Source organism: Trachinotus anak, unplaced genomic scaffold (genome assembly GCF_046630095.1).
Source record: "Trachinotus anak isolate AG129_WGS33_773 ecotype Australia unplaced genomic scaffold, CSIRO_AGI_Tana_v1 ptg000005l, whole genome shotgun sequence".
Lineage (NCBI taxonomy): Eukaryota > Metazoa > Chordata > Actinopteri > Carangiformes > Carangidae > Trachinotus > Trachinotus anak.
In genome coordinates this window covers 7,483,005-7,505,408 of record NW_027273856.1, presented here as the reverse complement: position 1 = coordinate 7,505,408, position 22,404 = coordinate 7,483,005, and the positions used below count along the sequence as shown (strand labels likewise).

The 22,404-nt window shown below is 48.1% G+C and overlaps 1 protein-coding gene across 1 annotated transcript; it reads right to left on the bottom strand.

Moving 5' to 3' along the window:
* Nucleotides 1-701: 701 nt before the first annotated feature.
* Nucleotides 702-20,352, bottom strand: LOC139622219 (putative per-hexamer repeat protein 5). Its single transcript, XM_071479448.1, has 14 exons — nucleotides 20,341-20,352; nucleotides 19,534-20,203; nucleotides 10,717-11,976; nucleotides 10,482-10,597; nucleotides 9,639-9,703; nucleotides 9,437-9,482; nucleotides 9,292-9,347; nucleotides 6,849-6,970; nucleotides 6,544-6,603; nucleotides 5,768-5,939; nucleotides 3,915-4,076; nucleotides 3,046-3,140; nucleotides 1,734-1,930; nucleotides 702-1,627 (listed from the first exon to the last, which is right to left on the bottom strand). Exons 1-14 carry the CDS (start codon nucleotides 20,350-20,352, stop codon nucleotides 1,583-1,585), a joined length of 3,078 nt encoding a protein of 1,025 aa, XP_071335549.1. The 3' UTR covers nucleotides 702-1,582.
* Between the last annotated feature and the right edge of the window lie 2,052 nt (nucleotides 20,353-22,404).

The following is a 22,404-nucleotide window of genomic DNA, read 5'->3' as shown; positions in this document are numbered from 1 at the left end:
TTCTGCATTTTTTATATGTTGTTCTGTTTTCAGTTAAATATGGGTTTATATGATTTGCACATCATCATATTCGGTTTTCATTTACATTTTACAGCGTGTCCGAACTTTTTTGTAAACACAGTTTTATATTTATATTGTATATTTGTATATTACAGTATAAAGACATATTTTTACATTTTATGTTTATATTTGATCTTTTGATCTCTTTTCTCTTTTTTTTGTTATTATCTCTTCTTTGCTGTTACACTTGACTGTAACATAACCTAATATCCCCTGAGGATCAATAAAGTATCCAATTGATTCTGATTCTGATTCCTCAATGTGAGATAAAAGAGTCTGACAGGTGAGTCAATGTGATGTAACGTCTATAACTCTTATTCCCCAGAATTCAAACAGCCTCATTATCACCTGTCAACAATCAGCCACATCATCAGCAGATATGGCCAAACTGTGAGTGGAGCAGGTTATACCTCACACTGACCTCCTTTATGAAGTAGTACAGTTAGTCCTCCCCTACAGATCCTGGATACTAGTCCTGAAACCTCTCTACAGAGAGAAACTGTGACTCTGACCCAGGGAGCACAGATGACAAACAGCCCTTTGGTTGATTCTGATGCATTTAATGCTCTGATTATTAATGTTCACTGTCCCTGTTAAGTAAACCAGTAAATAAATAAAGTTAGTTTGAATGAGACAGAGAATTCTGTTTTTGACAGCAGGAGCCTTTTATTTAGATAAAGTGCATCCAAATCATGAAGGCCACAACAACTGTTGTAGTGCAATCAGAAGTTTCAGACATGAAGGAGCTCATTTGCCCTGTAAACATTTCTGCTGTCCAACAAAACCTGTTCTTTGTGTAGCTGGGAGTTCAGATGGCTCAGGAGGTAGAGCGGGTCGTGCACTGATCCTTCATATGACCCGCAAACTGCCCCAGTGTATCATCGGTGTGTGAGTGTGTGTGTTAGGAAAGTGCTGTATGCAGAGGAAAAGTGCTGAATGAACAGGTGAATGTGGATTATAATGTAAAGCTGTTTAAGTGGCCAGTGAGATAAATACAATTCATTACCATTTAGTTAGTGAACTGATGCCAGACCTTCTCTGCTCTCTCAGTCATTCACAGACTGATGTGGTGTGTACAGTTTTTAATGTGTGTTTTTGATGTGACTTCATCATCAGCTGTCGAACACATATTGACTTATTCTCTCTGAACCAGGGAGCAGGTGGAGAAACACCCTGAGAACTGAAAAGGTACAAGTGGAGTCAGTTAAATGTGAGTAACATCTATGTCCAGTGACAACACCACCACTAACTACAGCCTCATAACTGAGCACAGAGAGGACTGAGCATTAGAAGCTTTATAAAGGCACTGTTCATGACAGGGCTGTTCAATAGAATCATAAATATTAAATACAATAATAAAGCAGCACTTTGGCTGAAGAAATCAATAAATAAATCAAGTAATAATACAAAGATCTACAGAGCAGCTGGTATGAATAGTGCAGGAGGTATCAAGAAGACATGAAGGCAGGTCATCAGCAATTTGAAGACATAATTGAGGTCCAATTAGTTTTCAGTGCACTGCTCAGACATCCCAGGATGTCCTGATCTGAGGCCTGCTGATCCTTATCTGTGAGAGAAAGAAAAAAAGACAGAATTATTGAGACGGCCAAACCTTCATGTACTCAAACACCACTAAACACTGATCTGCTGTGTTTCTGCAGAGATGCACTGACCGGCCGGCTAGATGAGAAGTCTGCCGTTGGAAAATGGAGTTTGGTTTCTGTTGTCACAGTTAGTGAAGGAGAGTACGTGCTGGCTGAGGGGCTGGACTGTCTGTTGTCAGTATCCACAGATGGTTGAGTCAGCTGGTAGACAGGTACAGGTTGTCTGGCTGATTCTTCATGTGTGAATGAAGGGTTTCTGTACTCTCCTAAAAATGGTACAACAGTTAGTGGTTCTGACAGATTTACACACCCCACCAAAATAAATTTCATTTTATGTTTGTAATGTCAAGAAAGGATGAACAAACTGCTCTATACTGTCCCACTGATGTACAGAACACAAACTGAGGAACCATTGATGGTAAGTCCCCAGCAGTTATTACTGCATTATCACTGCATTATTACTGCATTATCACTGCATTATTACTACATTATTACTGCATTATTACTACATTATTACTATATTATTACATGAGTAATAAGTAGTTATTACTACATAATAATTACATTATTACATGAGTACTCAGCAGTTATTACAGCATTATTACATCATTATCACATTATTATAACACATTACTCATTAATTATTACTGCATTATTACTACATCATTATTACTACATTATTACATGTATACTCAGTAGCTATTACTACATTATTACTGAATTATTACATTATTACATGAGTACTCAGTAGTTACTACTACATTATTACTACATTATTACATGTATACTCAGTAGTTATTACTACATTACTGCATTATTACCACATTGTTACATGAAACTCAGTAGTTAGTACTACATCATCACACGCGCACTCTGTAGTTACAACTATTTTATTGGTACATTACATAAGTACATGTGGAATCACATGAGTTTTATAAGTCAGCAGTAATGAAAGTGTGTTGCTCTCTAACTTTGTTAGCTTGTTTGCTAGCTTGTTAGCAAGTTTAGAGCATTATCTCCTCGATCTCAGGCCTGAACGAACGAAAGTCTGGCCATGGCCACTGGTATTGACTTGTTCTCAGGGTTTTGAGCAGCCTCTGCTCTATCTGTGCTTCATCTTAAGGCCACTCTACAGCCTTGCTAAGGAGCTTTACCTTTACTTTACTTAACCTTTACTTTACTTGGCATGATATATATACATGTTGAGTTAATTTGCAAAAGCTGCAGATTAACAGATGGGAATTGACTTGAAAATTCATTCACTTGACAGAACTAACTTCAAGTGCACACTACACACACCCCCACTATAAGATCATCCATGAATTCACCACCCACTGCAGTAATTAACTGAGTGTGTGTCTAAGGTCCATTATAATCTTACCAGCATTATAAGTGTCAGTTGAGCTGTTGGATCTGGACCATTCAAAGTCGTCATTCAGCCACTGGTCCACCAGTTTGTCTTTATTGTCTCTTCTCCTGCAGACAAAGAGGAAACTTTTCATCCATTCAGAAAATGTATTCCTCTGCCATCACAGTTTGTGACATCATTATTTATGGCGTTCATCTGTGTTCATTTTTTCTTCACGTCAAGTAATATTTAGAGAGGCCATGTTTGAAGTTTTCTGGAAAACTGCTCATCCAAAAACCTCCAGTCCTCACTAATCACTTTAGCACTTTTCTAACTTCATCAAACTGTATTATCTTTTCTCCTCTCTCCACCCTCCACCCCCTTTTTCTCCTCTTAAACCCAACCGGTCGAGACAGACGGCCGCCCACCCTAAGCCCAGTTCTGTTGGAGGTTTCTTCCTGTTAAAAGGGAGTTTTTCCTCCCCCCTGACGCCAAGTGCTTGCTCTTTGTGGGAACTGTTGGGTTTTTTCTCTATAACAAAGTAAGCTCCCAGCCTTACCCTGTAAAGTGCCTTGGGATAATGTATATTATGATTTGGCGCTATACAAATAAAATATAATTTAAATCAATTGAATCACCTGAAAGAGACTTTTTATTGACACATTATAATCACTTAATAGGAGGACTTGATTATTTCCATACACAACAAATAAAGCCTGACTGACTTGTTTATGTCCCTAATTTCTCAATTTGACCATATTCTGAAATCTAAAGAACCAGGTCTGACTGGATCTGAAGAACTAATGGCTGGAAAAAAATATCAACAGCTTTCAGTTCTCTCCAGTGTGTTTAGTGACATCACATTTTATACTAACAGTCAACAATGTCAGTGGACAGCTTACTGTGTTTGCTTGTGTTTGTTCATCAGCATGTATGTAGTCAAGGCGACCACAGTCACCAACAGACATGCAAGGGTCACACTTAACCCTGCGTAGAAAGGAGTCCTCTGTATAGGGAATCTACAATCGTTGCCCAGGTACCAAGTGGAATCCACATTTTGACACCTGGACCATGAGAGGAAGAAAGACGTTAAGCAAAGGTGAACAGCTACATTGAACCAGTCCAATGAGGCAAAGTCAAAAACAAAATATTAAAAATAACACAAGATATTTTATTTATCCATATCAATAATATTTTCTGATCAGTTTACTACCACTTTTCTACTTCAATTTATTTTGTAAACTTTATGCCATTTTGTTAATTTCATCATTCGCCTCCTTCAGTACATATCAAGCCTGATGTAAGCTTTTTCTAGCAAGCAAGTACTTAAAGGTAGAAACATTGAAAAGGGCAAATCTGTTTTCTGTCTGTCAAAATGTGTCTTTTTTTATACTACCACTGGGGAGCAGCAAAGTCTGAAATGATCAATGGATTATAAATTATTCCAAAAATACATCTCAGTAGTCAGGGACTGAAGGGTGGAGAGCTGAATACTGAATGGACTCATCTCACTATGTTCTCAATCACCCATAGAAACATCAAATTTAGTTTAAAATAAGACGGCTGCTGTCATGTTTACAATAATAACAACATGGTTAAAGTTGTGGAATGGTCAGAGATAAAAGAAACAACATAAAATACTGGTCTCAATCAGGAAGTGAACACTGGTCTCCTGTGTCAAAAAGTCCAAAATTTTGTTTGCCCATCCATCCAGCCACCCAGCCTCCTCTTACGGTGGACTTTTATACTCTCTGTACTACCTTTGTCTCTGGTCTCTGATCCTGTTTATGATATTCATGGACAGGATCTCAAGATGCAGCAGAAGTGAGGAGTGTGTCCAGTTTGGGAACTTCAGAAATGCATCTCTGCTTTTCGCAGATGATGTGGTTCTGTTGGTTTCATCAGACGTGACCTTCAATGGCATTGGGGTTGTAATGAAAATGTTTTACTGGACCTTGCAAGCTTAACCAGAAAGTAAAGCTCTCGATTTACCAGTCGATCTTCATTCCAACCCTCACTTATGGTCGTGAGATTTGGGTAGTGACTGAAAGAATGAGAACGTGGATGCAAGTGGTGGAAATGGGTTTCCTCCAAAGGGTGGCTGGGCTCAACCTTAGAGACATTAATTAGAGACACTAATTAGGATGCCCGAACCACCTTCTTTTGGAGGTTCTCTGGGCACATCCAACTGGAAGGAGACCCCGGGTTAGACCCAGAACTCGCTGGAGGGATTACATATCCCATTTGGCCTGGGAATGGCATGGGTTTCCCCAGGAGGAGCTGGAGAGTGTTGCTGGAGAGAGCGATGTCTAGAATACTGTGATTAGCCACAACCTGACCCCAGATAAGTGAAATGGATGGATGGATGGATGGATGGATGCAACATTACCAGACTTCTTCCTTTGCTACTAATTATACAATCGTTACATGTTGCCTAGCAATAAAATGTAACTATGGGTCGTAATAAGCTCCTGCACAGATTGTCTGTCGACATGTACAGTTTATAAGAAAGACCAGTGCGATTTACATAAAAAATAATTGAGATTTGAGTATTGAAATCTTAAATATCTAAATATGTACAAGACATTAGGTAATACATTTAAAAATTCCAGCATCTTTTGTTAGCTTGACAGTAAAAACCACAAAACCAAAGCAGACAGAACTTTTGTCAATGTGTGAGTGCAATGTTGGAAGCAGTACACAAAATAATTCATCAGATTTTAAAAGCATCAAAGTGACAACACAATCAGCTTACTCGCAATGAGGTCCTATGTCTCTGAACACTCTGCAGAATCCCTTATTGTGGCAAGTTTTCGGATCTGAATGGAGACTGCTGCATACAGTCACACATCTGGTCACTCCATCAACAACCTTAATTTCATAGTAGCCGATGACACCTGGATCTTCCGCTGCACTTGGACACACATCTGGAGAGAGAAACAATTTCAATGTGAATTCACACTTGACCACATCTCTTACTTGATGCTTGAAACACAACATGATACAATATTCGGAGAACCTGGCAATGTTAGCAGACTGACGTGTATAAATTGGTCATTGAGTGGATATTTATTTGGATCTACTGAGGATCTTTGTTAACATTTGTTCAGTTGTGACCTGAATGTCTCTGATGATCTTGGCTCTCATCAGCCTTCTTTCAAGCAGTAGCTCATAGAGGTTATCAACAAGACAGCTGTAATAAAGCCACTGTCTGCTCCCTGCACAGCTCAGCAAAGAGGTTTACAGGCTGAAATATAAGGGTGTGGGCCTGTCATCTGTCTTTACTTCTGTTCTTGAACCGAACTGATCAAAAATCGGTTTAGTCAGTTCACTGAACTCTAAATGAATGTAATGAATTACTGAAGATGTAACAAAACTAACTGGAGCATGTGTGAAATTGTTCGGAATTTGTAGAATGTAGTGTATCCGCCAAAACCCCAAATTCATCTCAGATCACTGTTGTAGGTTTGAAACACACTGAAATGCTAAAATATCAACATCAACCATCACCTACAGTGAAGTCATACTTACATCCGATTTCCACCGCGGTTTTATCCACTGTGGGTTCAGCTGTGGCATTGTAAGGACAATCTGAAGGTTCAAAAGACAAAATGAGTTCGTAGTATGTGTGTATACCACAACATGTCAGCAGAAAAATGTCCAACATTGTTTGATCAGAGGAAAAAGGAAAATGGTTTCAGGCAGAGCTGAAACATAAACTGTAACAAACTTAATGTTTGTCTCTGATAAAACTTGTTCTGTGAATGAATTTGGTTCTATGGCTCGTTAGCAGTGATTCAATATGTGATGATGTAGGTAATGATTTTCTGTCTTACCGCTTGTGCAATTAAACAGGTGATCAGCAGCCTCCTTAACAGCTTTGAAGTCCTTGTCATACAGTTGATTAGAGCTGGCATTGTTTGGAATCTCCAAGATCACATCATGTGTGACACTGACACTGAGGCAGAGAATTTCAACACAGGTTCATTCATTATTCTGAACGTCAAAATATGTTGCTGATTATTATAATACATCTCCTCTTATTTCTATCATTAATATTGGGACTAAATGCTCCTGTTTCATCAGCCTAAATACAAACGTGAAGAGCTATACTCAAATTTAGGCAAATCAGTCCAGACACTGCTGGAAGACTCAAATTATAAATCAGACTTTAAAGGATAATTACTCTCATTTTCATGTCAGTGGTTTCAAATAAATCTCCACTTGCATTTCAAAGAAATTATACATGTTTAAGTACATATATTTACAACAGTGCATGTGACAACACATGAACATTATGCAGAAAATGATAACTACAGAAACACACCTTAAGTCATACACCACAAAACAAACAGAATTACAACACAAGTGAAGTTTCTGGGAGACATTAAAAAACTGATGAGTCTCAAGGGATGCCTATGAGGCGAGGTGAGATGACAGTGTAGTCAGAAATGGAGATTAACATATCAGTAGACTACCCTTCAGTGGTGTTGCTAGCCTGACCCTAACTGCCTTGTGTACAGGCTAGTGGTGGTGGTGTAATGGTGTGGGGGAAGTTTTCTTGACACACTTTGGGGAAGGCACACTGACGTTCCTGACGCTGCGCACAATTTAGGACCAGTGAGGACGAAATGGAGGAAATGTTGAAGCCGCTGATATAAAGCCCTCAGCTCCAAAATGAGGCAAGCTGGGCTCTTTTGGAGGAGCAAAGAAGAGCCCATAGGAGGAGGAGGAGGAGGAGGAGGAACTCAAGTACATAGGAGTCAGCTTAAAGGCGCATGCCAAACAGCCACCAGCCCTGTAGTCTGTGCCAGTGATGTTATCCCTAAAGTGGGACCCACCAACGGTCCAGAGGCGTACTATGCCCTTGAGACTATTGCAATAAGAGAAAAATGACCTAAAGCCAAGGGCCATGCAAGACTGGTTATACCCTATATCAAAGACACAGGTGAAATCTTTCATGGGTCTTGCAAACTACTATACTATACCTAACTTTACTGATCTTGTCACCCCCTTGACAGACCTCACAAGAAAGAGAAATCCCTGAATGGTGAAATGGACACAAACTGCAAAGAAGACCTTTACCATCCTGAAGAAAGCCTTGTGTTCCCTCCCAGTTCTGGTAGTTCCAGACTTCAACAAGGAGTTTGTTGTTCAGGCAGATACCTCAGAGGTAGGTCTTGGAGCCATACTCTCTTTAGATAAAGAAGGGTGAAGAGCACCCCATCCTCTACTGTGGTAGAAATTTCTTGCCCCAGGAGAAAAGATGCTCAACACTGGAGACATGGTGTCATGAAAGGTAGTGTCATAGAGGGGGGGATATATTCCCACCCGGTGTCGGCAGCAAGCCATCATGGGTTCCAGCAAAAGACTACAAAAGCCATAGTCATTAGTCACAGTGGGTCTAGCATACTCAATCACTGTTATGTAACAATTAGTGAAGCTTGCAGTTCATTCCACTAGGAAAGTCTGACCATGGCATGCTGCTCCTCATTCCAAAATACAGACAGAAACCTAAGTCCATCAAGTCAACATTTGACTTTACCGAAGCTCTTGAAGGCTGTTTCGAATGCACTGATTGATACTGAAAGGTCATGTGTCACGTTAAATCTGAATCTATGCATCCCCATCAAAACCCCACAGCAATAATAAACCCTCCTCCAGCTGATACTCTCTTGTAGATGCTTACAGGTCCCTGCCCTCCAAAGTCCCCCATCTTAACATCAGTTTCTCTCCTCTGCAGTAACATCTTTGAACACTTCTGTCGAATCTGTGCCTGCACTGAAATCTCCTGTGTTAAATTTGTAATTACTGTGTGTGAATTTTGTTAGCTGTGTATGTCATTGTTCTAATTGTTCTATATGTGATGTTACTGCTGAATGGAGCTGACCTGTACCAAGAGCAATTTCCACGACCTCAGTCATGTAGTCATTAAATGATTCTGATTCTCAGTCTTAAACAATTTCCACCAAAATACCAACAACTGGTTTGTGCTGTCTCATTTGAGCAAACCTCCCCTTGTTTGCAGCTCTGCTCCCACCTGTTCACTGTGGGCTTGGCACCAACATACCACACAGATGGGCAAAGTGAATTTCAAGGTCAGGTAATTACTTAGCTTACTTAGAGCTGCTCATGCTCATCCATGATAAAGCCTGTAGTCTATATCAGAGGCTGCCATCATGCAAAGTTTCCAAGTGCATCACATACACTAAAATGTCAAATGACTTGATTTGGACATGATCAGTGTAAGATCCTTCAAGGTGTCTGTGCTCCAATCACCTGTCTGCTCTTGGTGTGACACTGTAGGTAGCCATGACTTCAGGTGATGATCTCATCTGAAATAAAGATTGTACAATTAATGCCCAGTGTTAATAACTGATCTCTGATTAAACCTCCTGCATTGAAGGTGTTTGAATGTCTTTACCTCTTCCACAGGGTTATCTGGTAATCTGTCCAAAGAGCCTCCACGGCTAAGAAAAACAAACAATAAAGAAAATAATCATTTGCCAATTTTTAGCACTGTTGTATTAAACTGAAACATTTTGTGCAAATAGGATTATGTACTTATCTCTATTGGGGTGGCCCCTGTGTTTATAATGTAGAGCAGAATACAGTAAGTGCATTACCTGACTTTAATTACGAGCACCTCTTTAAAGTGTGCTATGTTTTGTTCCTGGTAATATTTCTCCATCTGAAATAGTGACAACATGACACAATATGTTATTTTCAACAATCATTTACCATTTTGCTTTTTGAAAGGAGTTCCTCCCTGGCTAAAGTATGCATATCTGTTATCATGGTCACTTACCACAATCCTAAAACCAAAACCATTTGGTTGATAATATTATTACTAAAAATCATAATTGTTGCAGTGGCCACAGATTCGAGTCCGACCATGGCTCTTTGCTGCAGGTCATCCTCTCTTTCTCCCCCTGACTTTCATGTCGCCATAAGAGTAAATGACTTCAACACAGTGAAGAACCCACTTAGGACGCACATGCATATATGTATCATAATACATGTACCATCATACATCCACGTGGACTTGTTGTTCAATGCTTTTAACCTCAAAAGTCATAAATCAGTGAACAACTGCTTCCCACCAAGTTCATAATTTTTTACTGTCCCCTGGAAACATTTGCATTGTGTTGTGAGTATTTGCCATGGGTTTGTCTCTTTAATTATGTCATGTATGGTTGTGTATTTGGTTGTCTTGTGAGTATTTCCATCACGTTTTTTGAAGTTGCAGTGCATTGAGCTTTCAGGGCCACCCTAAATATGACTGCTTGTTCAGCTTCGTGTGTTCAAGAAATAGTTGCAGATTTGCCTCTCTTGCTTTTCCTCCAGTCACCACATGGCAAGCTGTGTAAAATGCCCAATGTTTGGTAGATTACTGGTAATGGAATGACTGACTGGATGTATCCAGTATAGTTTGCTGTCGTACAACATGTCTCATCCATTTAATTTACCTCTCGGGTGAAGTTTCCAACAAACTCTATGTATTCAGGTGATGTTTCGTCTTCATATTGCTCAATAAATTCCTGATCGATTACCACGTTAACCACAACTGATCTGTTCAGTGTATCTGCAATGAGAGTGAAAAATATAGAACACCATAAATTAACATTGAGGACAATAACAGATGTGCTGGGTGAATTGGAATGTAAATTTAAAATGAAATAGGTTTAGTAACATTAACATTACCTGGCACATAAGATTCAACAAACTGGCAAAAAGTTCCACTGAATCCAAAAACACATATGCAGACAGTTCCATTTAAGGTTCCACCATTCAGGCAAATAATCGGCTCTGCTGTTGTGGATGGTCTGGTGGTGATTTGAACTGTTGGTGTAGCAGGTGGTGTGTGTGGGAATGTGGTTGGCTCATCAGTTGGTGGATTGGTTGATATTGGTGTAATGCTTGATGTTGTGGTGGAGGGATCTGTTGAAGGTGAAGATGGTGCTCCAGTTGGTTGAGTAGATGGTGAATCTATAGTAGCGGTGTCAGTTGAAGATGTGGTCTCTGTGGGCTGTGAAGTTAGTGCACCTGTCGGACAACTTGTCCCAGCAGGCTCAGAGGTAACTTTGTCAGTTGTACTTGTTGCCTCGGTTCCCTGTGAGGTCTCTGCGGGCAGTGATGTTGGTGAACCTGTCGGACCGCTGGTGCCATCAGGCTCAGAGGTTACTTTGTCAGTTGGATTGCTTGACTCGGTTCCCTGTGTGGTCTCCGCGGGCGATGATGTTGGTGAACCTGTTGGACCGCTTGTCCCAGCAGGCTCAGAGGTTACTATATCAGTTGGATCGGTTGCCTCGGTTCCCTGTGTGGTCTCTGCGTGCTGTGATGTTGGTGAACCTGTTGGACCGCTGGTGCCAGCAGGCTGAGAGGTTACTTTGTCAGTTGGTTTGGTTGCCTCGGTTCCCTGTGTGGTCTCTGCGGACTGTGATGTTGGTGAACCTGTCGGACCGCTGGTGCCAGCAGGCTGAGAGGTTACTTTGTCAGTTGTACTTGTTGCCTCGGTTCCCTGTGTGGTCTCCGCGGGCAATGATGTTGGTGAACCTGTCGGACCGCTGGTCCCAGCAGGCTCAGAGGTTACTATATCAGTTGGATTGGTTGCCTCGGTTCCCTGTGTGGTCTCTGCGGGCTGTGATGTTGGTGAACCTGTCGGACCGCTTGTCCCAGCAGGCTCAGAGGTTACTTTGTCAGTTGGTTTGGTTGCCTCGGTTCCCTGTGTGGTCTCTGCGGGCTGTGATGTTGGTGAACCTGTCGGACCGCTGGTGCCAGTAGGCTCAGAGGTTACTTTGTCAGTTGGTTTGGTTTCCTCGGTTCCCTGTGTGGTCTCTGTGGACTGTGATGTTGGTGAACCTGTCGGACCGCTGGTCCCAGAAGGCTCAGAGGTTACTTTGTCAGTTGTACTTGTTGCCTCGGTTCCCTCTGTGGTCTCCGCGGGCGATGATGTTGGTGAACCTGTCGGACCGCTGGTCCCAGTAGGCTCAGAGGTTACTATATCAGTTGGATTGGTTGCCTCGGTTCCCTGTGTGGTCTCTGCGGGCTGTGATGTTGGTGAACCTGTCGGAACGCTTGTCCCAGCAGGCTCAGAGGTTACTTTGTCAGTTGGTTTGGTTTCCTCGGTCCCCTGTGTGGTCTCTGCGGACTGTGATGTTGGTGAACCTGTCGGACCGCTTGTGCCAGCAGGCTCAGAGGTTACTTTGTCAGTTGGATTGCTTGACTCGGTTCCCTGTGTGGTCTCTGCGGGCGGTGATGTTGGCGAACCTGTCGGACCGCTGGTGCCAGCAGGCTGAGAGGTTACTTTGTCAGTTGGTTTGGTTTCCTCGGTTCCCTGTGTGGTCTCTGCGGACTGTGATGTTGGTGAACCTGTCGGACCGCTTGTGCCAGCAGGCTCAGAGGTTACTTTGTCAGTTGGATTGCTTGACTCGGTTCCCTGTGTGGTCTCTGTGGGCGGTGATGTTGGCGAACCTGTCGGACCGCTGGTGCCAGCAGGCTCAGAGGTTACTTTGTCAGTTGTACCTGTTGCCTCGGTTCCCTGTGTGGTCTCCGCGGGCGATGATGTTGGTGAACCTGTCGGACCGCTTGTCCCAGCAGGCTCAGAGGTTACTATATCAGTTGGATTGGTTGCCTCGGTTCCCTGTGTGGTCTCTGCGGACTGTGATGTTGGTGAACCTGTCGGACCGCTGGTCCCAGCAGGCTCAGAGGTTACTTTGTCAGTTGTACTTGTTGCCTCGGTTCCCTGTGTGGTCTCCGCGGGCGATGATGTTGGTGAACCTGTCGGACCGCTGGTCCCAGCAGGCTCAGAGGTTACTATATCAGTTGGATTGGTTGCCTCGGTTCCCTGTGTGGTCTCTGCGGGCTGTGATGTTGGTGAACCTGTCGGACCACTTGTCCCAGCAGGCTGAGAGGTTACTTTGTCAGTTGGTTTGGTTGCCTCGGATCCCTGTGTGGTCTCTGCGGGCTGTGATGTTGGTGAACCTGTTGGACCGCTGGTGCCAGCAGGCTGAGAGGTTACTTTGTCAGTTGGTTTGGTTGCCTCGGTTCCCTGTGTGGTCTCTGTGGACTGTGATGTTGGTGAACCTGTCGGACCGCTGGTGCCAGCAGGCTCAGAGGTTACTTTGTCAGTTGTACTTGTTGGCTTGGTTCCCTGTGTGGTCTCCGCGGGCGATGATGTTGGTGAACCTGTCGGACCGCTGGTCCCAGCAGGCTCAGAGGTTACTATATCAGTTGGATTGGTTGCCTCGGTTCCCTGTGTGGTCTCTGCGGGCTGTGATGTTGGTGAACCTGTCGGACCGCTTGTCCCAGCAGGCTCAGAGGTTACTTTGTCAGTTGGTTTGGTTGCCTCGGTTCCCTGTGTGGTCTCTGCGGGCTGTGATGTTGGTGAACCTGTTGGACTGCTGGTGTCAGCAGGTTGAGAGGTTACTTTGTCAGTTGGATTGGTTGCCTCGGTTCCCTGTGTGGTCTCTGCGGACTGTGATGTTGGTGAACCTGTCGGACCGCTGGTCCCAGAAGGCTCAGAGGTTACTTTGTCAGTTGTACTTGTTGCCTCGGTTCCCTGTGTGGTCTCCGCGGGCGATGATGTTGGTGAACCTGTCGGACCGCTGGTCCCAGCAGGCTCAGAGGTTATTATATCAGTTGGATTGGTTGCCTCGGTTCCCTGTGTGGTCTCTGCGGGCTGTGATGTTGGTGAACCTGTCGGACCGCTTGTCCCAGCAGGCTCAGAGGTTACTTTGTCAGTTGGTTTGGTTGCCTCGGTTCCCTGTGTGGTCTCTGCGGGCTGTGATGTTGGTGAACCTGTTGGACCGCTGGTGCCAGCAGGCTGTGAGGTTACTTTGTCAGTTGGTTTGGTTGCCTCGGTTCCCTGTGTGGTCTCTGTGGGCTGTGATGTTGGTGAACCTGTCTGACCGCTTGTCCCAGCAGGCTCAGAGGTTACTTTGTCAGTTGGTTTGGTTGCCTCGGTTCCCTGCGTGGTCTCTGCGGGCTGTGATGTTGGTGAACCTGTTGGACCGCTGGTGCCAGCAGGCTGAGAGGTTACTTTGTCAGTTGGTTTGGTTGCCTCGGTTCCCTGTGTGGTCTCTGCGGACTGTGATGTTGGTGAACCTGTCGGACCGCTGGTCCCAGAAGGCTCAGAGGTTACTTTGTCAGTTGTACTTGTTGCCTCGGTTCCCTGTGTGGTCTCCGCGGGCGATGATGTTGGTGAACCTGTCGGACCGCTGGTCCCAGCAGGCTCAGAGGTTACTTTATCAGTTGGATTGGTTGCCTCGGTTCCCTGTGTGGTCTCTGCGGGCTGTGATGTTGGTGAACCTGTCGGACCGCTTGTCCCAGCAGGCTCAGAGGTTACTTTGTCAGTTGGTTTGGTTGCCTCGGTTCCCTGTGTGGTCTCTGCAGGCTGTGATGTTGGTGAACCTGTTGGACCGCTGGTGCCAGCAGGCTGAGAGGTTACTTTGTCAGTTGGTTTGGTTGCCTCGGTTCCCTGTGTGGTCTCTGCGGACTGTGATGTTGGTGAACCTGTCGGACCGCTTGTCCCAGCAGGCTCAGAGGTTACTTTGTCAGTTGGTTTGGTTGCCTCGGTTCCCTGTGTGGTCTCGGCGGGCTGTGATGTTGGTGAACCTGTTGGACCGCTGGTGCCAGCAGGCTGAGAGGTTACTTTGTCAGTTGGTTTGGTTGCCTCGGTTCCCTGTGTGGTCTCTGCGGACTGTGATGTTGGTGAACCTGTCGGACCGCTGGTCCCAGCAGGCTCAGAGGTTACTTTGTCAGTTGTACTTGTTGCCTCGGTTCCCTGTGTGGTCTCCGCGGGCGATGATGTTGGTGAACCTGTCGGACCGCTGGTCCCAGCAGGCTCAGAGGTTACTATATCAGTTGGATTGGTTGCCTCGGTTCCCTGTGTGGTCTCTGCGGGCTGTGATGTTGGTGAACCTGTCGGACGACTTGTCCCAGCAGGCTCAGAGGTTACTTTGTCAGTTGGTTTGGTTGCCTCGGTTCCCTGTGTGGTCTCTGCGGGCTGTGATGTTGGTGAACCTGTTGGACCGCTGGTGCCAGCAGGCTGAGAGGTTACTTTGTCAGTTGGTTTGGTTGCCTCGGTTCCCTGTGTGGTCTCTGCGGACTGTGATGTTGGTGAACCTGTCGGACTGCTTGTCCCAGCAGGCTCAGAGGTTACTTTGTCAGTTGGTTTGGTTGCCTCGGTTCCCTGTGTGGTCTCTGCGGACTGTGATGTTGGTGAACCTGTTGGACCGCTGGTGCCAGCAGGCTCAGAGGTTACTTTGTCAGTTGTACTTGTTGGCTCGGTTCCCTGTGTGGTCTCCGCGGGCGATGATGTTGGTGAACCTGTCGGACCGCTGGTCCCAGCAGGCTCAGAGCTTACTATATCAGTTGGTTTGGTTGCCTCGGTTCCCTGTGTGGTCTCTGCGGGCTGTGATGTTGGTGAACCTGTCGGACCGCTTGTCCCAGCAGGCTCAGAGGTTACTTTGTCAGTTGGTTTGGTTGCCTCGGTTCCCTGTGTGGTCTCTGCGGGCTGTGATGTTGGTGAACCTGTTGGACTGCTGGTGTCAGCAGGTTGAGAGGTTACTTTGTCAGTTGGTTTGGTTGCCTCGGTTCCCTGTGTGGTCTCTGCGGACTGTGATGTTGGTGAACCTGTCGGACCACTGGTCCCAGAAGGCTTAGAGGTTACTTTTTCAGTTGGATTGGTTTCCTCCGTTCCTTGTGTGGTCTCTGCGGGCTGTGATGTTGGTGAACCTGTCGGACCGCTGGTGCCAGCAGGCTGAGAGGTTACTTTGTCAGTTGGATTTGTTGACTCGGTTCCCTGTGTGGTCTCAACGGGCTGTGATGTTGGTGAACCTGTCGGACCGCTTGTGCCAGCAGGCTCAGAGGTTACTTTGTCAGTTGGATTGGGTGCCTCGGTTCCCTGTGTGGTTTCGCCGGGCTGTGATGTTGGTGAACCTGTCGGACCGCTGGTGCCAGCAGGCTCAGAGGTTACTATGTCAGTTGGATTGGTTGCCTCGGTTCCCTGTGTGGTCTCTGCGGGAGGTGATGTTGGTGAACCTGTCGGACCGCTTGTCCCCGCAGGCTCAGAGGATACTTTGTCAGTTGGATTGGTTTCCTCGGTTCCCTGTGTGGTCTCTGCGGGCTGTGATGTTGTTGCACCTGTCGGACCGCTGGTGCCAGCGGGCTCAGAGGTTACTTTGTCAGTTGGTTTGATTGCCTCGGTTCCCTGTGTGGTGTCTGCGGGCTGTGATGTTGGTGAACCTGTCGGATCGCTGGTGCCAGCAGGCTCAGAGGTTACTATGTCAGTTGGATTGGTTGCCTCGGTTCCCTGTGTGGTCTCTGCGGGAGGTGATGTTGGTGAACCTGTCGGACCGCTTGTCCCCGCAGGCTCAGAGGTTACTTTGTCAGTTGGATTGGTTTCCTCGGTTCCCTGTGTGGTCTCTGTGGGCTGTGATGTTGTTGCACCTGTCGGACCGCTGGTGCCAGCGGGCTCAGAGGTTACTTTGTCAGTTGGTTTGATTGCCTCGGTTCCCTGTGTGGTGTCTGCGGGCTGTGATGTTGGTGAACCTGTCGGATCGCTGGTGCCAGCAGGCTCAGAGGTTACTATGTCAGTTGGATTGGTTGCCTCGGTTCCCTGTGTGGTCTCAACGGGCTGTGATGTTGGTGAACCTGTCGGACCGCTGGTGCCAGCAGGCTCAGAGGTTACTTTGTCAGTTGGATTGGTTGCCTCGGTTCGCTGTGTGGTCTCTGTGGGCTGTGATATTGTTGCACCTGTCGGACCGCTGGTGCCAGCGGGCTCAGAGGTTAGTTTGTCAGTTGGTTTGGTTGCCTCGGTTCCCTGTGTGGTCTCTGCGGGCTGTGATGTTGGTGAACCTGTCGGACCGCTGGTGCCAGCAGGCTCAGAGGTTACTTTGTCAGTTGGATTGGTTGCCTCGGTTTCCTGTGTGGTCTCTGCGGGCGATGATGTTGTTGCACCTGTTGGACCGCTGGTGCCAGCAGGCTTAGAGGTTACTTTGTCAGTTGGTTTGGTTGCCTCGGTTCCCTGTGTGGTCTCTGCGGACTGTGATGTTGGTGAACCTGTCGGACCGCTGGTCCCAGAAGGCTCAGAGGTTATTTTGTCAGTTGTACTTGTTGCCTCGGTTCCCTGTGTGGTCTCCGCGGGCGATGATGTTGGTGAACCTGTCGGACCGCTTGTCCCAGCAGGCTCAGAGGTTACTATATCAGTTGGTTTGGTTGCCTCGGTTCCCTGTGTGGTCTCTGTGGGCTGTGATGTTGGTGAACCTGTCGGACCGCTTGTCCCAGCAGGCTCAGAGGTTACTTTGTCAGTTGGTTTGGTTGCCTCGGATCCCTGTGTGGTCTCTGCGGGCTGTGATGTTGGTGAACCTGTCTGACCGCTGGTGCCAGCAGGCTGAGAGGTTACTTTGTCAGTTGGTTTGGTTGCCTCGGTTCCCTGTGTGGTCTCTGCGGGCTGTGATGTTGGTGAACCTGTCGGACCGCTGGTGCCAGCAGGCTGAGTGGTTACTTTGTCAGTTGGTTTGGTTGCCTCGGTTCCCTGTGTTGTCTCTGCGGACTGTGATGTTGGTGAACCTGTCGGACCGCTGGTGCCAGCAGGCTCAGAGGTTACTTTGTCAGTTGTACTTGTTGGCTCGGTTCCCTGTGTGGTCTCCGCGGGCGATGATGTTGGTGAACCTGTCGGACCGCTGGTCCCAGCAGGCTCAGAGGTTACTATATCAGTTGGATTGGTTGCCTCGGTTCCCTGTGTGGTCTCTGCGGGCTGTGATGTTGGTGAACCTGTCGGACCGCTTGTCCCAGCAGGCTCAGAGGTTACTTTGTCAGTTGGTTTGGTTGCCTCGGTTCCCTGTGTGGTCTCTGCGGGCTGTGATGTTGGTGAACCTGTCGGACCGCTGGTGCCAGCGGGCTCAGAGGTTACTTTGTCAGTTGGTTTGGTTGCCTCGGTTCCCTGTGTGGTGTCTGCGGGCTGTGATGTTGGTGAACTTGTCGGATCGCTGGTGCCTGCAGGCTCAGAGGTTACTATGTCAGTTGGATTGGTTGCCTCGGTTCCCTGTGTGGTCTCTGCGGGCGGTGATGTTGGTGAACCTGTCGGACCGCTGGTGCCAGCAGGCTGAGAGGTTACTTTGTCAGTTGGATTGGGTGCCTCGGTTCCCTGTGTGGTTTCGCCGGGCTGTGATGTTGGTGAACCTGTTGGACCGCTTGTCCCAGCAGGCTCAGAGGTTACTTTGTCAGTTGGATTGGTTTCCTCGGTTCCCTGTGTGGTCTCAACGGGCTGTGATGTTGGTGAACCTGTCGGACCGCTGGTGCCAGCAGGCTCAGAGGTTACTTTGTCAGTTGGTTTGGTTGCCTCGGTACCCTGTGTGGTCTCTGCGGGCTGTGATGTTGGTGAACCTGTCGGACCGCTGGTGCCAGAAGGTTCAGAGGTTACTTTGTCAGTTGGTTTAGTTTCCTCGGTTCCCTGTGTGGTCTCTGCGGGCTGTGATGTTGGTGAACCTGTCGGACCGCTGGTGCCAGCAGGCTGAGAGGTTACTTTGTCAGTTGGATTGGTTGCCTCGGTTCCCTGTGTGGTCTCTGCGGGCTGTGATGTTGGTGAACCTGTCGGACCGCTGGTGCCAGCAGGCTCAGAGGTTACTTTGTCAGTTGGATTGGTTGCCTCCGTTCCTTGCGTGGTCTCTGCGGGCTGTGATGTTGGTGAACCTGTCGGACCGCTGGTGCCAGCAGGCTCAGAGGTTACTTTATCAGTTGGATTGCTGGCCTCGGTTCCCTGTGTGGTCTCTGCGGGCTGTGATGTTGGTGAACCTGTCGGACCGCCTGTCCCAGCGGACTCAGAGGTTACTTTGTCAGTTGGATTGGTTGCCTCGGTTCCCTGTGTGGTCTCTGCGGGCTGTGATGTTGGTGAACCTGTTGGACCGCTGGTGCCAGCAGGCTCAGAGGTTACTTTGTCAGTTGGATTGGTTGCCTCGGTTCCCTGTGTGGTCTCTGCGGGCGGTGATGTTGGTGAACCTGTCGGACCATTTGTTCCAGCAGGCTCAGAGGTTACTTTGTCAGTTGGTTTGGTTGCCTCGGTTCCCTGTGTGGTTTCTGCGGGCTGTGATGTTGGTGAACCTGTCGGACCGCTGGTGCCAGTAGGCTCAGAGGTTACTTTGTCAGTTGGATTGGTTGCCTCGGTTCCCTGTGTTGTCTCTGCCGGCGGTGATGTTGGTGAACCTGTCGGACCGCTGGTGTCAGTTGGCTGAGGGGTTACTTTATCAGTTGGATTGGTTGCCTCGGTTCCCTGTGTGGTCTTTACGGGCTGTGATGTTGGTGAACCTGTCGGACCGCTGGTGCCAGCAGGCTCAGAGGTTACTTTGTCAGTTGTTTTGGTGGCCTCGGTTCCCTGTGTGGTCTCTGCGGGCTGTGATGTTGGTGAACCTGTTGGACCGCTGGTGCCAGCTGGCTCAGAGGTTACTTTGTCAGTTGGATTGGTTGCCTCGGTTCCCTGTGTGCTCTCTGCGGGCTGTGATGTTGGTGAACCTGTCTGACCGCTGGTGTCAGTTGGCTGAGGGGATACTTTATCAGTTGGATTGGTTGCCTCGGTTCCCTGCGTGGTCTCTGCGGGCTGTGATGTTGGTGAACCTGTCGGACCGCTGGTGCCAGCAGGCTCAGAGGTTACTTTGTCAGTTGGATTGGTTGCCTCCGTTCCTTGCGTGGTCTCTGCGGGCTGTGATGTTGGTGAACCTGTCGGACCGCTGGTGCCAGCAGGCTCAGAGGTTACTTTGTCAGTCGGATTTGTTGACTCGGTTCCCTGTGTTGTCTCTGCGGGCTTTGATGTTGGTGAACCTGTCAGACCGCTGGTGCCAGCAGGCTGAGAAGTTACTTTATCAGTTGGATTGCTGGCCTCGGTTCCCTGTGTGGTCTCTGCGGGCTGTGATGTTGGTGAACCTGTCGGACCGCCTGTCCCAGCGGGCTCAGAGGTTACTTTGTCAGTTGGATTGGTTGCCTCGGTTCCCTGTGTGGTCTCTGCGGGCTGTGATGTTGTTGCACCTGTCTGACCGCTGGTGCCAGCGGGCTCAGAGGTTACTTTATCAGTTGGTTTGGTTGCCTCGGTTCCCTGTGTGGTGTCTGTGGGCTGTGATGTTGGTGAACCTGTCGGATCGCTGGTGCCAGCAGGTTGAGAAGTTACTTTATCAGTTGGATTGGTTGCCTCGGTTCCCTGTGTGGTTTCGCCGGGCTGTGATGTTGGTGAACCTGTTGGACCGCTGGTGCCAGCAGGCTCAGAGGTTACTTTGTCAGTTGGATTGGTTGCCTCGGTTCCCTGTGTGGTCTCTGCGGGCGGTGATGTTGGTGAACCTGTCGGACCATTTGTTCCAGCAGGCTCAGAGGTTACTTTGTCAGTTGGTTTGGTTGCCTCGGTTCCCTGTGTGGTTTCTGCGGGCTGTGATGTTGGTGAACCTGTCGGACCGCTGGTGCCAGGAGGCTCAGAGGTTACTTTGTCAGTTGGTTTGGTTGCCTCGGTTCCCTGTGTGTTCTCTGCGGACTGTGATGTTGGTGAACCTGTCGGACCGCTGGTGCCAGCAGGCTCAGAGGTTACTTTGTCAGTTGGATTGGGTGCCTCGGTTCCCTGTGTGGTTTCGCTGGACTGTGATGTTGGTGAACCTGTCGGACCGCTGGTGCCAGCAGGCTCAGAGGTTACTTTGTCAGTTGGATTGGTTGCCTCGGTTCCCTGTGTGGTCTCTGCGGGCGGTGATGTTGGTGAACCTGTCGGACCATTTGTTCCAGCAGGCTCAGAGGTTACTTTGTCAGTTGGTTTGGTTGCCTCGGTTCCCTGTGTGGTTTCTGCGGGCTGTGATGTTGGTGAACCTGTCGGACCGCTGGTGCCAGCAGGCTCAGAGGTTACTTTGTCAGTTGGATTGGTTGACTCGGTTCCCTGTGTGGTCTCTGCGGGCTGTGATGTTGGTGAACCTGTTGGACCGCTGGTGCCAGCAGGCTGAGAGGTTACTTTATCAGTTGGATTGCTGGCCTCGGTTCCCTTTGTGGTTTCGCCGGGCGGTGATGTTGGTGAACCTGTCGGACCATTTGTTCCAGCAGGCTCAGAGGTTACTTTGTCAGTTGGTTTGGTTGCCTCGGTTCCCTGTGTGGTTTCTGCGGGCTGTGATGTTGGTGAACCTGTCGGACCGCTGGTGCCAGGAGGCTCAGAGGTTACTTTGTCAGTTGGTTTGGTTGCCTCGGTTCCCTGTGTGTTCTCTGCGGACTGTGATGTTGGTGAACCTGTCGGACCGCTGGTGCCAGCAGGCTCAGAGGTTACTTTGTCAGTTGGATTGGTTGCCTCGGTTCCCTGTGTTGTCTCTGCCGGCGGTGATGTTGGTGAACCTGTCGGACCGCTGGTGTCAGTTGGCTGAGGGGTTACTTTATCAGTTGGATTGGTGGCCTCGGTTCCCTGTGTGGTCTTTACGGGCTGTGATGTTGGTGAACCTGTCGGACCGCTGGTGCCAGCAGGCTCAGAGGTTACTTTGTCAGTTGTTTTGGTGGCCTCGGTTCCCTGTGTGGTCTCTGCGGACTGTGATGTTGGTGAACCTGTCGGACCGCTGGTGCCAGCAGGCTCAGAGGTTACTTTGTCAGTTGGATTGGTTGACTCGGTTCCCTGTGTGGTCTCTGCGGACTGTGATGTTGGTGAACCTGTTGGACCGCTGGTGCCAGCAGGCTGAGAGGTTACTTTATCAGTTGGATTGCTGGCCTCGGTTCCCTTTGTGGTTTCGCCGGGCGGTGATGTTGGTGAACCTGTCGGACCATTTGTTCCAGCAGGCTCAGAGGTTACTTTGTCAGTTGGTTTGGTTGCCTCGGTTCCCTGTGTGGTTTCTGCGGGCTGTGATGTTGGTGAACCTGTCGGACCGCTGGTGCCAGGAGGCTCAGAGGTTACTTTGTCAGTTGGTTTGGTTGCCTCGGTTCCCTGTGTGTTCTCTGCGGACTGTGATGTTGGTGAACCTGTCGGACCGCTGGTGCCAGCAGGCTCAGAGGTTACTTTGTCAGTTGGATTGGTTGCCTCGGTTCCCTGTGTTGTCTCTGCCGGCGGTGATGTTGGTGAACCTGTCGGACCGCTGGTGTCAGTTGGCTGAGGGGTTACTTTATCAGTTGGATTGGTGGCCTCGGTTCCCTGTGTGGTCTTTACGGGCTGTGATGTTGGTGAACCTGTCGGACCGCTGGTGCCAGCAGGCTCAGAGGTTACTTTGTCAGTTGTTTTGGTGGCCTCGGTTCCCTGTGTGGTCTCTGCGGGCTGTGATGTTGGTGAACCTGTTGGACCGCTGGTGCCAGCTGGCTCAGAGGTTACTTTATCAGTTGGATTGGTTGCCTCGGTTCCCTGCGTGGTTTCGCCAGGCTGTGATGTTGGTGAACCTGTTGGACCGCTGGTGCCAGCAG

What these genes read in the sequence shown, in the direction of transcription:
- LOC139622219 (XM_071479448.1), bottom strand. An exon ending in TCAGCCAACTGACACCAGCG is followed by an intron (nt 11,977 to 19,533) that starts GTCAGACAGGTT and finishes GCGGTCCGACAG; the next exon opens with GTTCACCAACATCATCGCCC. An exon ending in CAGATAACCCTGTGGAAGAG is followed by an intron (nt 9,348 to 9,436) that starts GTAAAGACATTC and finishes TCTTTATTTCAG; the next exon opens with ATGAGATCATCACCTGAAGT.